This window comes from Merops nubicus, unplaced genomic scaffold (genome assembly GCF_000691845.1).
Source record: "Merops nubicus isolate BGI_N331 unplaced genomic scaffold, ASM69184v1 scaffold1889, whole genome shotgun sequence".
NCBI lineage: Eukaryota > Metazoa > Chordata > Aves > Coraciiformes > Meropidae > Merops > Merops nubicus.
In genome coordinates this window covers 11,942-27,107 of record NW_008632815.1, presented here as the reverse complement: position 1 = coordinate 27,107, position 15,166 = coordinate 11,942, and the positions used below count along the sequence as shown (strand labels likewise).

Genomic DNA, 15,166 nt, shown 5'->3' with positions numbered 1-15,166 from the left:
TGGTAGGTCAAAGACCTATAGTGGAACATGGTGGAGAAAAACAACAGAAGGAAGACAGAATGGCTTTGAAGTTTTGGTGATAAGTTTAGATCCTGATTTTAAAAGGTGAAAGGCAATAAATTAATAAGCTGTTGATTTTTTTTTCAAAGCTCTGGTTTTAGATGACAAGGTATGCATTAATACATGGAAATACTTTTTTTGATTGTGTGGGAGAAAGTGTCACCACTTATTTCAAAAAATATAGGAAGAATATTGATGGCAGGAGAAAATATTGAATGACTGTTGTTTTTACAAGCAAAAGTAAAACCTGTGTTAATACTACCCCTGTAATAATCATTCCTGACAGATAATCCTTAGTTTATTTGAAATCCAGAATTAAATGGAATCATGTTACCCTAGATGTCAAAATCAGTATTGTCTTTTTTGTCTTGTTACAGTTCTGTTTAAAATTGATTTAAGGGGAATTTGCTTTGCTTTGACTTCTCTCTCTCTCTCTGTGTCTCTCCTTTAAGGTCAACGCAAATCAAAACATACTCTTGGGATAATGCCCAGGTTATTTTGGTTGGTAACAAATGTGACATGGAGGATGAACGGGTAATCTTCACGGAGAGAGGCAAACATTTAGCAGAGCAACTTGGTAAGAATAGAAATGACAAAAGCTTTTGAGAATGCACAAAGTAATGTCATTAATTGCCACAGTAGTTGTAATGAAATGTTCATTGATACATTCACTGCAAGGGAATAGTCATATGCCACCACCATTTTGTTTCTGCAGGCTGAGGTCTGAACTGTCCTTATTGATCTCACTAATACTGTAACATTATTAGAATGGGCATGTGTCCAGGGATGACCTTATGCAGAGCTGTGATGTGTCTGTCATCTAAAAGTGTCCACAAGACCAGTGGTGGCCCAGAGACTGGCTTAGGCTAAAGACTTATCTGACAAAACATTCCTTTGCAGATTCTTAGATAGGAAGTACATTATGACCTTCATGGCAAGCAGGAAGTTTAGGCATGTGTCTGTATAGACACAGTATATTTAGATACAGCAATGGGCAGATATGTCCTAGCCAGGGAAAAAATAATTTTTAAAAACCCAACAAACAAGCAAACAAAACACCACCAAAAATAATGAGGAAAGGAGAGAGAGAAGAAGCAGCTTACTCAAAATGTGAACTAGACCTTTTTGCAAGTTGAGAACATTTGGATTATGATTTCCAGTAGAAATAATCTATAAAGAAAAATGCCAATATCCAACTCCCACCACTAAGAGTTCACCTACTGCACAATTACACAGGTGTAAATAACATGGACCTATGTTTCATAAAGTCTCCCTCCGAGAGGCAAAAGTCCACACAAAAAATGAAGGAGCTGTGAATCTCTCTGTTCTTTCTGTTTCTGCCTAGCAATTATATCCTTTCATACCATGAAATGTTTTTGACATGACACTGGCCAAACTGTAATAGAAAATGTCTAGAACATCATCACAGTACTACTACCTGGCCTGTGTTTTGCCTTCAGATTTGCTGATCTGGAGACAGCATGCTCAGGAGGCATACAAATCAAACCCTGGCATCACTAGAAGGCAGTTTCTGTGCTGCAGTGAGCATGTGCTTCTTATTATTTTTAAAATTAACTGCCGTAAAGGCTCAGTCTGGTGAACATGTGTAACTAAGATGTCGTTGCCATTATTTCTTTATAGGTGTTTTGGGGAAAGGGTTACAAGAGTCACTGAATCAGAGGGAGATGGTGGCATTTCACATGATGCCACCTGTGCTGACTCTAATCCCGTTCTGGTGGTTCTTAACACGTATGTTCATAGCTCAATGGCCTTTTTTAAAATAATTTTTCTAGTTGTATAATTGCTTGTCCTGGTAAATAATTCCATCAAAAACCTATCTTCCTACTGCATCTGTCTAAATAAGCATTACTTACATATGTGTGAAAGGACACCTCAAAAGTATACATTAAAAATGGCCATAAATTAGACCTTGAAAGGTGGCAGATAAAATTTTAAAGCAGATTATATCCAGAAAAATTGCCAACATTTGTGAAGAACTGAGTTTCTAAAACTGTTTGCAACAAAACCAAAATGGTTACCATTGCACCTGCTTTAACAGAGGATATTTTTCTTTGCTGAAATGCCTGTCATATATATTTCTATAATCTTTTCCTCCCTCTCTAAGAATTTCTAGTATTTATTCATTCTACTAGGAGCTAGAAAAATGTATTTAATGGAGAAAGAGATCCAAGAAATGTTACTTTTACCCCAAATTTAGACCAGGCACTAAGATGTCTGGCGATAAACAATTTGCAATGTAGAGTTTGAAGATTTTTTTTTTTTTTTTAAAGTCACATGACTGATGTGAATTTCTATTCTTCAAACTATTTTCCTACAGAAAGATTAATGCATTAAGCTGACAGGAATTCCCAAGGTCATGAATTTAGCAAGACAAGAAGGAACTTTGTGCAGCTGAGAAACCTCAGCTGTAATAACCAATGCTTTAAAACAAAACAAAACCCCCAAAACAACAAACAATCAAAAACCACAAAGAGTAATAAATAGATATGAAAACTCATGTTTCAAGCTTTAAAGCAAACTCTAACTCCTGGGATTTAGAATTCAAGAGTTAGGGAAGCAGATTATCCTTTGTTTCCTCCTTCATATCCTCTGGGGTTTTCCCCTCTCAGATTTATGTCCTGTGACTATCTCAAAGGCAGATTATTGTATTGGATAAATTGTGGCTCTGATCCAGTATAACATTTACTATACACAGACTGCAGACAAAAATGGTTATGTGTTTCCTGTACAGCTGCAATGATTTCTTAAATCTGCTCAGAGAATGCAGGAGGTGGTGTCAGGAAAAGCAGAACAAGTTTCCCTAAATTGTAGTAAGTGCTCTGGCCATGTTAGTCAGTTTGAAGGGCATGTGTCAAAAATTTGGGACTCTCTTCTTTCTCTGCCAGTGAGTTGATAACACCTCTTGTGGGCAAGTTTTAAAAATAGTGATATAGATTTTTGTGTCCAGCAAGACGCTTTAAGAGTGTGGGCCAGCTGAATGTCATGATTTGAATGTTGATTGCAGCCACAATTACAAGCAAGCACAACTCAAGACTGCTGTAAGAAGAACACATTGTGAAACACTGCTCTCAAATGTGGTTTTATTTTCAGACTTGGTTTATTTGAAGTCACTGAGAAAATGAATACATGTACACTTTGGTCTCGGTTTTCAAAAGGTCAAAAAAAGCACTGGGCATTTAACCCACTGGGAAACAGCCCCCTGTTGAGAACAGCGTTACTGGAAAATTTGGCTTCTTTTGTGGCTGTTGACCTCTGAAAAGTGTGGCCTTTCTTAACAAGATGTAATCAATCATTTCTTTAAATCTCAGTGCTGGCTTCTTTTTCAAGTGTAACCCAAACAAGTGGTTTAGATCAACCAGTAATAGACCTCATTACTTGTGAAGGTCTGGCTAAACTAGTCAAGTATCCTATAGTAGCTCTGAGTACCTCTCTTATAATGCTAACAATTCACAAAAGAGAGAAGGAATGGTTAAGAAAACCAGATATGACCTTAAGGGGAAATCAACAGAATGTTTAGGAAGACAGGATTTGTCTTATTTCCATTTTAGATTTTTTTTTTGTAGTACCACCACAGATCATAGCTGCAGGCAACATACTACCTTATCTGTGGTAATGGCCAGAATCAGGTACTTTGTGAAGTGTACAAATGGCAAACATGCGGTGGTATTTTTCCAGACTAGGAAATGATATTTGTAGGTTGCATGAACCAAAGACAGTATCTTTATATTCAATAGTCCTTGCATTACTTTTTTTCCATGGAGTTGTCCAAAGATGTCTTTGAAATCATATAAAATTTTACCATCCACAACATCCTTTAAATATGCACAGTTTATCTAAGTTATCTGTTTCTACTTTGAATTGACCACTTGCTAGTTTTATTTGAAGTTTTTTAATTATTATTGTATTCTGAGAAACAGTGAACAATTGTTTGCTGTTACCTGTTCAGTAACACTGTTGGTTTCAGAGACCTTTATCATACCCCCCACTTTGTTTCCAAGCTGAAATACCCAGACTATTTCCTTGTTCCAGACAGAAAGACCATCTCACACCCTAGCCATTCCTGTTCAACCTATTCAGTAATTTGTGTAAGTGGTACAACCTTTTTCAGAAATTAGTTCATGGCTGTCTAACATAATAGCATTATTAAAAGTAATGTTAGAATGAGGTGAAAACAGAAAGGAACAAATAAATTCATCTGAGTCATGTAACTTAACCTCACAGAGATACCACACTGAGAAAATATAGAAACGTGACAAAACAATCAGGTGAGAAAACTGATTAACGTAATGTTAATATTGACCCAGGAATCACAGCAAACATATTTAAACAAGTTTATGCACTAGTCACTACCAAAAAAGGGTATGGAACATAATCCTTATGCTATTTTGTCTCTTCGTGAATGTTTGCTATGAGCACTACATGCAATGGCTGTTGAGTGAAACCCCAATATAGTCAGTGCTTACATGCTTTAAAGCATTTTAATAAAAAAGGCTTGGATATTCTTGCACACAAAATGCATGTACCCTTGCCAGCTGCATCACTCACACAGCTTTTCTGTCATATGCATCTCATACATCTCAGCTGAGTTCAAAGCTTCATACATTCAAAACAGTTTGGTGTCACTTGTTACAACACAAAATAAAAAGAATGACTCACAGATGGCATGAATTTTTTGGTTCCTTTTATTCATGGTCTGTATGATATACTGTGATCTACATTCTGTAAAAGGATTAGCAGGCAGAGTTGTGCACAGAACTTTGAATAGACTAACTGCACGTGCAAATGGACAGTGGCGTATATAGTTTGACATAATTTCTCAATTTATGGCATTTTGGTGTACTTGCAAACTAGGTACATAATTTTATGTGTGTTGTTTGTTTGCTCATATGCTTCTGTACAACTATTTGCTATGTGTGAACCACAAATAGTTTCAACACTCATTAGCTTTGACTTGCAAGTACTGCCACTAAAGAATATACTTTACCTTTACGATTAAAGCCCCTAAGGTTGCTGCAAATATACAGTCCTGCCATAGGTCCAAAGCGTGCCTGTTGTGCTCACGCTCTACCACGTACTAGAGAGGCACTGCAAGATGTGCCTCAAATGTCTGGCCATCTCTTCTGTAAGGTCCTGTTTGTCCTATCCCACCTTTTTGGCTCAGGTTGGTTAAGGTCCTGGGAAGCTGAGCTGTTAGGTCATAGAAATGCTGGCTGGAAAAGACCTCTGGTGACCATCTAGTGTGATATCCCACTCAAATCTACCCACTACCTGTGGCTCTATGCTCTGTCCAGCAGTTTTCAGGGCAGCGCTTTTCCCATCAAATTTTCTGTGCCTCCACATTACTTACACTCTGCCACCTGCAGTCACTCATGGCTGGGGGTATCCAGCACATCAGAACATGGCTCAGGGTTCATTCACCTGCTTTCTAAATGTATCCTCACACAGTGTCTTTCGGAGAGGCCACCAACCACTTTCAGAAAACAAAACAAAAGAGGCCCATTCTGGATGAGCTCTAACATTCCCTTCTGTGAAGGCTGTCAGAAGCCAGCTCTCAAGCTGCTCTCAGGGTGCGTTCAGGGCACCTTCAAAAGGCTCTGAATGCTATGTGCCCCAGCATCAGCAGTGCCTGGGGCTTCTGTGCCTCTACAACATGTCACTCAGAAAGGCAGACATCTTATCCCTCAAATTTTAACACATAATCGTATTTTGCATATCTTGTGATGTTTTTCCCCTCTCTGTCTTTTCTCTTCTTATCTCTTTTGGGCCATTTCTTCCCTAAAGTCTTTATTTTCAGCTTTTTCTTTCTTTTCTTCTCTTGATTCCCAGTGCTTTGAAAATAAATTCCACCAAAAACAAAAAGAAAATTTCTCATTTCAAACCAAAATCAGCCTGCTTTGCCTAGTTTGTTTTCATTTTGTTCTTGGCTCCAGCATGTATGTGCATAATGGTTGTGCTGGGGAGATGCCAAAGACATGATTCAGGGTTGATTAGATTTCTTCAAATTAAACCTATTTAGCACCCCAGCAAGCCTGAAAGTGGAGCATTTGTCAGTGTCATGTGGTCATACAGGGTACAATTCAACATCCAGCACTTCTGTGTGATCTGACCAAGCCTGCAAGACCAGGCTTGCTGATGAGATGGGGCAGGAACACAACTGATTTCTAAATCCTGACAGGGCTGGGGCACAAGACAGCAGCTCCCTAGCATCAGCACTGGAGCAAACCTTCACTTGCCTTGGGTTATGAGCCCTTGGAGATAGCGTGTTCATTAGGCATCTGTGAGTACACCAGCGGTATTAGGAGTCTGTGAGTTTAGGCAGCAACTGAGAAGGCATTTTTAGGGCTGTAATTTTGGCATTCCAATTCAGAAACAGCACACAGCTTGCTAGAACAGCAAGTCCTGTTTTGCCTCCATGGCTGGCTGGAGGCCATGGTGCAGAAGGCAGTGTCGCCAGCAGCTTCAAGAGCACGGACATATGGCTGCATCTAACTTTGCATTAAAAAAGAAAACAATTGGGTTGTGTAGGAACATGCCTGTTTGTGTCCATCCTTCACTATTTTCTAGCATAACTACTTTTTAGCTTATGTATTTTGTAGTTTATATTAACTATTTTTTAGCTTAGGCATTGGGGAATGCCACCCTGCCATTGCTTTTACACATTTAGAGCTTCAGGAGTTACAGGAGAGTTATTTAATGACAGTGAGAAACAAGGAATTGTATTTGTTCAACAAATGTCTCATGTAAACAAACAAACAAAAATTTCTTTGCCATGAATCTAATTTATTGCCCAAATACACTCATTTAAAAGGTATCTGGAAGCCATAACCAAAATCAGTACAACTGGAATTTATGTGGAAACCTTACATTCTGAAAGACTGGAAATGAAGGTGTTCACTAGAGCATTACCAGTAACAACCCCCAAAGTATGTCCAATCACCATCCCTGGACATATTTAAAAGTTGTGTGGATAAAATGGTTAGGGGCACGGTTTAGCAGTGGACTTCAGGTAGAGTTAGGTTAGTGCTTGGACTTGATGATCTTAAAGGTCTTTTCCAGCCTAAACTAGTCTATGTTTCTATCCTGTCACAGCTGAAAGTCCCCCTTTATTTATTTTTTTCTTAATAAATTGGGCCACACTAAATTTGAGGTAAATATCTTAAGCATTTCTGTTAGCAATGTTTACAGTAGCTCTATCCATAATGGTGGTGGTACTACTCTCCACTGAGGTAATATTAGCAAAGTCCTATTCTGGGGCTTAATATTGTTTTAATAGTTTTCTTAACGTAGGCCAGCCCTTGGGCTTGTTTGGACAACAGAGGTCCCATCCAGCTGATCCTCAAAGTAGAGCACCAGATCTGCTACTGTAGTTGCAGGTGTAGGAGATACTTTGAACATCAAAGGTCACCAGCTACTTCCAGCCCAGTTTCCTAAAAGAGATGACCTTTGCAATCATTCCACGTGTCTGTCTCTCTTTGAGAGAGAGGTAGAGGCTTTAAAGGTATGAAAAGCTCTGAGGAAGCAAACAACTGAGCGGAAGAGAAGGGTCTAGCAGTTGCCTTGACTGACAGCCTGCAAGGTGAATGCAAACCGTATTAAATACTATTCATGGCAGGCAAGAAGATAAATGCCTGGCAATGGCCCCTCAGAACTCCTCCTAGGGTGCAAATCCAAGAAAATAAGGCATCATTAGCTCCTTTCCTTTATATATTATGACATTAAATTATTCATTCCCATGGCTTCCTAGATTTTACCTTTTGAACACCACTGTGTTACAAAGGGAGCGTCTTTCTTGCAGCCACTTCTTACTCTGATGTCGCAATCTCCTACTGCTTCTCAAAATACTGGACTGAACAAGGCACTGACAAGAACAGCACTAAGGATAACATTTCAAGCTTGTCTTCAAGGAATTATATTTATTGCAGGAACACGCACTTTTGAGGACATCTGTTAAACATTACATAACATCAGGGGTGATAAAAATAAAATAAAATTGCCTTGGTTGTGGACAAATACTCTGAAACCAGATCTTCCTGATCAGCCAGCGAAACGTTAGCACAGCTCTTGTCTGTATTGTTTTTGGAATTTTGTTAGCTAGTGTGTCCTTTTAATGGCACATTTTCTCAGGAAGATGGGAGGGTGCAGAACATTATTCCTTTTGCACATGTCTCTCTCTGTCTTTCTTCCTTATTTTTTGAAGGAAAGCATAAACAAGTATTAATACAAACTGCTCTGCCCAGTCTCATCCACATCAGCAGTACAAATCATCATGGGTGATGGGAACATTCTGTTCTTTGAGCTGTGCTGCCCTGAGCATCATCAGAGTTGCCTCACTCCAGGCTTATACTCAAATGGAAAATCTTTTCTCACCATTAACAATGAGCAGTGGAAAAAGACTTTGAAGAAATTATTAAAAGGCATAGATCTGAGGACCTCATACATAGGCATTTTGGAAGCTTAGGGTGTCTAAGCACTATTAGTAAAATAGTTGCAAGATGAGGCAGAAGAGGAGAGATCACAAGCAAAAAGTTCTGAAAAATATTCCATAACCAAAAAGAAAACAATCAGAATTCAGGGATTTATTTCAGACCTACTCTGGTAGGAAATATGCTCCATATCTCTTTGAAACTGTTCCACGAGGAGAGTGTCTGTTAAACAACCACAAAAAAACAAACAAACAAACAAACAAAAAAAACCCTACCATTGCTCTAACTTGTATTAGAAATCTTTTGCATAAGGTAACACTCATGTGGGGAACTGAATCACAGAATCAGTGTGGTTTGTATTGGAAGGGTCCTTAAAGATCATCTAGTTCCAACCCCACTGCCATAGGCAGGGACACCTCCCATTAGGCCAGGTTGCTCAAAGCCCCATCCAGCCTGGTCTTGAACACTTCCAGTGATGGAGCATCCACAGCTTCCCTGGGCAACCTCTTCTACTGTCTTACCACCCTCATAGTGAATAACTTCTTCCTAATTTCCAATCTAAATCTACCCACTTCCAGTTTGAACCGGTTACCCCTTGTCCTATAACTACAAGTTCCTCCCCAGCTTTCTTGTAGGCCCCCTTCAGATTCTGGAAGGCTGCAATAAGGCCTCCCTGGAGCATTCTATTCTCCAGGCTGAACAACCCCAACTCTGTCACCCTGTCCTCATAGGAGAAGATTTTCATCCCTCAGAGGAGAAGTTTTCCATCCCTCTGACCATTTTCATGCCCTGCACAGGACAGTCAGTTGCTGTCAAGGTGGCAACAGGAGCCTCTTGTAAAGGTCTGTGCAATGGTGTCTTGAGCTGCATCAAATGAGACTCTCTGAACTCTTTTTCTGCTGAATTCTTGTAATCCAGCTCATCCTACATGCCCACTACATAATATGATCCTTTGGCAGTGATTACTTTATAAACTGTGCACAAAGCATCTCTTAACTGTCTTAACTGGCTTCAAAAGATTCTTCTGTGTGGCCATTTCTGCATCTGGGAGAACAGTTTCCACAGACAGTCTACAGGTGTCTCATTCATATGCAGCTGGATCTGTTGGGGGAAGCCCACGAGCACGCCCTGCTATCTACTTAGAATGCTTATCAGCACATTTAAGCATACAAATTGTTCCTGTCAGATGGCCTATGCACAGCAGAGGATACCTGGGGGAATCTCCAGAACTGCTCAAAATTCCCACCTGTGCAGTTCTTGTAAAGAATAAAGCAGATACTTTGTTTTGGAGGCAGCTGGGAGTTCAGTCACTTTCTCACAGGTCAGTGCATTGTCTTCTCTATTCAGGGTATTGCTGAGGAGGTCCTGAATCATTCAGGTGAAAAATGAAAAGTTGATGGCATGTGTATAGAATCATAGAATCATTTAGGTTGGAAAATGTCTTTAAGATCGTCAAGTCCAACCATTAGGCTAACTCTACCAAATCCACTGCTAAACCATGTCCTTAAGCACCATATCTACGTGTCTTCTAAACACATACAGGAATAGTGATTCAGCCACCTCTGAGCAGCCTGTTCCATTGCCTGATAACACATTCAGTGAAGAAATTTTATCCAATATCCAACCTAAACCTAGCCTGATGACCAGCTACACCATAACTGTGACTGCAATTTCTTTCTTATTTCAAAATTGTAATGGAAATTCTATAGGTTTCACCAGAGCTGCAGTGTATATTTTATTTCAATAAGTATGTCAGTACTTGAACAGTCTGTAAGCCTCTCTTTTACCTGGAAAATGTGTACCTCTGAAGTTTTTCATGGTGTTCCTATGCAGAACATCCTGAGTGTAGTAGTGGGCCTGTTTTCTTGAGTCTGTCCATGTTACAGAATTTCTTTACATGGGTCTCCTCTCTTTTTTGTGACTCTTCACCTTTTATTTTCTGCTTTTCTCTGTCAAGGTCTCTTACCTACCTATCTTACCTGCCATTTTGTGATCATCTCATATGCTAGTTATTTTATCTGTAAAAACTAATCCCTTCATATATGTCTTAGAGATTAATGCTCTTTCCTGCCATCTCCAAGGCTTTGATGTGCCATTTCATAAGCATCGTCTCACTGTCTCTCAACCCTTCTGCCCCTTGGTCCTGCTTGTTCCTCTTTGGAATGGCTGCATTCTTCCTGCTGTGGAGTTGACACAACAGTTATAGAAGGATCTGACTGTGTTGCTGTGTTAAAGCTGCAGCAGATTTCAACACAGAACACTGAAAATGTGGAGGATCTTCCTTCTCCCAGACAGTCTCCAAGAGTTCTGAACAGTCATCTCCTGCCTGGAGTTCTACAGGAGTGCTGAAGCCAACAGCAAGTGAGGCTACACTGGCTTTACCAATTTTCCTTATAGTTCAGAGCAAAGGAGATGTGTAAGCTAAGCTAAACTAAAACAATGCCATGTTGATTCAAGCCTCTGGTCTTTTATCCTGCAGTTTTACTGCTTTTCAGAGAAATGTGGAGCAGAAATGTTTTCACAGCAATATGTACTCACACCTGTGAGGTTATCCTTACACTTCTTGATGATATTAATAGAAGTTGTATGACCAAATCCCTGTACAATAATTATACCTCTTAGAATCTAAACTGCCAATGAACAATAATTTTGGCCTGCGTTTAGCTCCTGTGCATTTAAACTATTTAGCACTTTGAGACAATTTAGCACAAGGCACCTAATGTAAATTAAAAACATGAAGAAAATTCAGAACAGAGAGATAAGTTTTTGCACTGGTTATTAGTGCATACTGGGTTATTATGCCAAGCTAAATATAATTGTCTGCTGTAATTCCAGGCTAGTCCTCAAACATGAAAAAGCTAAATTGTAAGCAGTTATAGGACTGAATATGCACATACATCCTGGTTAGATGACATGTTTAATACATAGTACTAATGTAATAAAAGTAGTTGCATTTAAATTTCAAGCAGCCTTTCAAAACAGAAGATTATTCCATTCACTAGAAAACATACACAGTGGGAAAAAAAAAAAAAAAAGCTGTTTTCTGCCCTTCTGCCAAGAGTTTTAAGTGATTGTCATTTTCTTACTGGGCTTTTTCTCATAGCTATACACAGTGGTAGTTGCACATTGTTATACCTATTTAATCAGAAAGAAACAAAATAATGTGCAAAGATTAAGCCACTCCTATGAAATTACCAGTTGATTAGATGTTTTGTAAACTGTTATAATATTGAACTCATAGGAAGGAGAAAGACAGAAGTAGGAGAAAGTTTTAAATTACCAGGGAACACTCAGGCAGGCAATGTGGTAACCATGGGGAAAGGTGGAACATGGAGGAAAAGGCTTAGAAAACAAACAAATTAAAAAAAAAAAGAAAAAAAAAAAAGAAAATGTTTACAAAGCAAGCAAGAACACAGGAAGACCCACTGTTAGCAGAAGCCTGCTTGATTGGAGGCTGACCAGGACATTGGAAGCCTGGGCCAGGTGAAGAAGACAGACTTGGAGGATGAGACATGGGACAAGTGAGGGCAGAAAGCTCAGGAAAGCTGGCTCTGCTCCGTAAAGGCTTCCAGTGTCCCTTCTGGGCTAAGGACAGCTCTGACTTTTGCCTTTGGGGTAGTCATTGGGAATGGATGGATAAGAAGTCCACCTTTATAAATTAATAAAGGAAGTTTTCTTCCTTACATTCATTTGTGTGGTTTTTTTAGTAAAAATAGATGTGATTTGTGTATTTTTTTATTTTTTGTGTGTTAGCTTGGTTTGCGGGGTTGGGAGGCCCTTTAGTCTTACAGATTCATCTCTACTTATGCACATATCAAATTGCAGAAATCTCTGCTTGTCTTGCTTGGGTTTTTTACCTGGTTATTTCCAAACACGGTTGTCTGTTTTTGCACCAGGCTAATGACAGGATGGAAGTGGGTGTTTACAGCTGAATGATTCTCAGAGGAACATAGCAGAGTTGGAGCAGTAAATTATTTCTTCTTAATGGCTGTATATATAGGGCATTTCTAAAATAACAATGCTCTCAAACCGGTGTCAGTTTTTAGATTAAACTGTTTTAAAGTAGAATTTGTCTGAGGGAATGTACTTGGGCCAGATGATTTTATCTGGCTTGGTATAAGGCAAATGGCACTAGTGTACTTATTCTGATTGTGTTACAGTTTTAACTGCTCTTCCAATATCACTCAGTTATATGTGTCCTGTCACATTTTCTTTCTGTTTCTCCTCTCTTCCTTGCCTAAGAGAAGTATATTTATCAAAGATACTCAAATATGTATTGATCATAAACATTTTATTTATTTTCTTAGGATTTGAATTTTTTGAAACAAGTGCAAAGGACAACATTAATGTCAAGCAGACGTTTGAGCGACTTGTGGATATCATCTGTGACAAAATGTCGGAAAGTCTGGAGACAGATCCCACCATTGCTGCCAGCAAGCAGAACACACGGCTAAAGGACACCCCTCCTCCACAGCAGCCCAACTGTGGCTGTTAATGCAGCTATCAGCAAAGGCAGCTTCAGTGTGTTCTGTTGCCAACAGAGTATTTATGAATGGTCTACATGCCTTTATTTATACTGTCTTATTAATTTATTTTGGGGAATAGTTTTTTTTCTTTTACATCAGCAGCTGGTCGAGTATGTGTATGGAGATGGAGAGATTTTCAGCTTGAAAGGATGATCCATTTTTTAGCATCTCACTTTTGCATGCGAGATGGCTATTAATTTCTCTCTTCTCTGTACTGTTTTACATTACACTTGGTTCAGCTGGTGCCATGTCCTCAGACCACATTTGCCTGGAATTGACTCTTCCTTCATCAGTTTCAGATTATATAGCTGAGCCCTTAGGGAAGTTGGCTAAAGTGTTAGAATACGCTTCCTGATCCAACTAATGTTTTCTCCTGACTGAAGATCAATTTAGAAAGATTCCTCTAGTGAGCCCTTTTATTTTTGGAAATTGCAGAAGTTAGAAAGAAGTTAGTTCCTGGACCCAAAGCCACAAAGCTTCCTTATGAGTTTTCAAGTGGATGTGGGTATTCAGTGCAGACCCCCAGTGGTATTTGGTACTTCATCTTGTTTGGATAGCTAGTATGTTTACATTTCCATAGGAGCTACATGTCTACCTAATACCTTTCCAAAACCAGACTAAATTTCTCATTCCACCATTAGAGAGATCCAGGTAGTACATACCCTGATAGTGGAGGGCTGACTAGCTTTTTTCAATTCTACATGAATGAAATATTAAACACACAGTTCTGTGTTACTCCTGACAGACCCAAATCCATTACGCTCCTTTGTTCATAGACAAAAACTGTCTTGTCATTTTACTGTCAGGCCTGCACACTTAAGTTTTCAGGAATTTCACCTCCTATTCAGTCAGCTGAGACAGCCATTACTACACTAGCTACAAACACCTGTGTTTTATTCAGATCTATTGCAGAAGTGCTGCTGCTGTCAGCAAACCAGAGTTTGACCTCATTTTTACTTTGATGAGGATATCTGTTTAGAGAAGACAATCAGCATTTCACAAAACTTTTAAAAACTTTAGGAATAATTAAATATTGTAAACATTTCTAGTATTAGGCTGAATGCATTCATAAGATCAGGAAAAGGCTATGAAGATAGCAGAGTGAAGTATACAAGTTCTTTTTTAATGAAGTGTTTTAAATAGTAATATTTCCATTTTTAAAAGTACTCTGTTAGTAATTGATGGCAATTTCTTACATCTGTGCCCTGGAGTACTTTGTACAACTGCTTTACTTGTGTCACAGTGACATTTTTTAATGAAACAGCATAACTGAAGAAACGTTAACCATTTTATTGTTCCAATTAAACAGAATTGAAGACAAGACTGACATTTCTTAAACTGTCTGCAATGGAAAAAAAGTGAAAGAGAAATTAAAAAAAAAGAAGTAGCACATGGTAGTGCAAACTGCTCACAAATGCAAAGAAATTCCTCTACACATTACTTTTTTTGAAGGTAATTTATATAACTCATGAAACACACTAACAGAGAATAGTCACATTTTTTAAAATTATTAAATAACCTACAGACACTTTAACACAGTAAAACTTACTTCCAAACAAGGCATATGGATACATGTAGAATGGATATGCCATCAGGGTGCTACACTGGCTGCCTAACTTAAATGAATAAATGTTCTTTCTTCAGTCTGGGTTTTTAAACCATGTCTGTCCTGTTAGCTAGTTTACTTCAGCTCTTGTTTTCCTGGTAGATGGAGAATGGACCTGATTTCTCTACTTCCATGAGGAGAAAGCACTGTCCTCTTTGGGGCTGATAAGCGGCTAGATGGAAGAGGGATGTGCTATCCCAACCATAACCCTGCCTCTCTCCAGGGATGCTGCTTTTCCCTCCCCCATCTAAGGCAGCATGTTGACTTCTGTGCTGAGAGACTTTCATTAGTACCCCTTCACCCACTAGGAAATAGCTGCTTTGGAAAAATAAGTGATAAAATGAGGAAGCTTTGTGTGAGAGGCTGGGCACTTCTCCATCCTTTTCTTTTTACGTGCAGTTATTCCTGCGGGAGGAAACGGAGCAGAGAATTTTCGAGACAGTATTCAGCTTTGGCCCTCAAGTCCTTTAGAAAATGTTTAGGTTGCATTACTACTCTGAGACAAGGCAAGGAGGAGGACATGGTCACAT

The 15,166-nt window shown here is 39.0% G+C and overlaps 1 protein-coding gene across 1 annotated transcript; it reads left to right on the top strand.

The window, feature by feature from the left end:
* Positions 1-512: 512 nt before the first annotated feature.
* On the top strand, positions 513-12,999 carry LOC103780336 (ras-related protein Rab-3C-like; the record flags this gene model as incomplete). Its single annotated transcript, XM_008948001.1, has 2 exons — positions 513-637; positions 12,812-12,999. Coding segments are annotated over 2 exons (313 nt in total), but the record flags the coding sequence as incomplete, so codon positions are not given.
* Between the last annotated feature and the right edge of the window lie 2,167 nt (positions 13,000-15,166).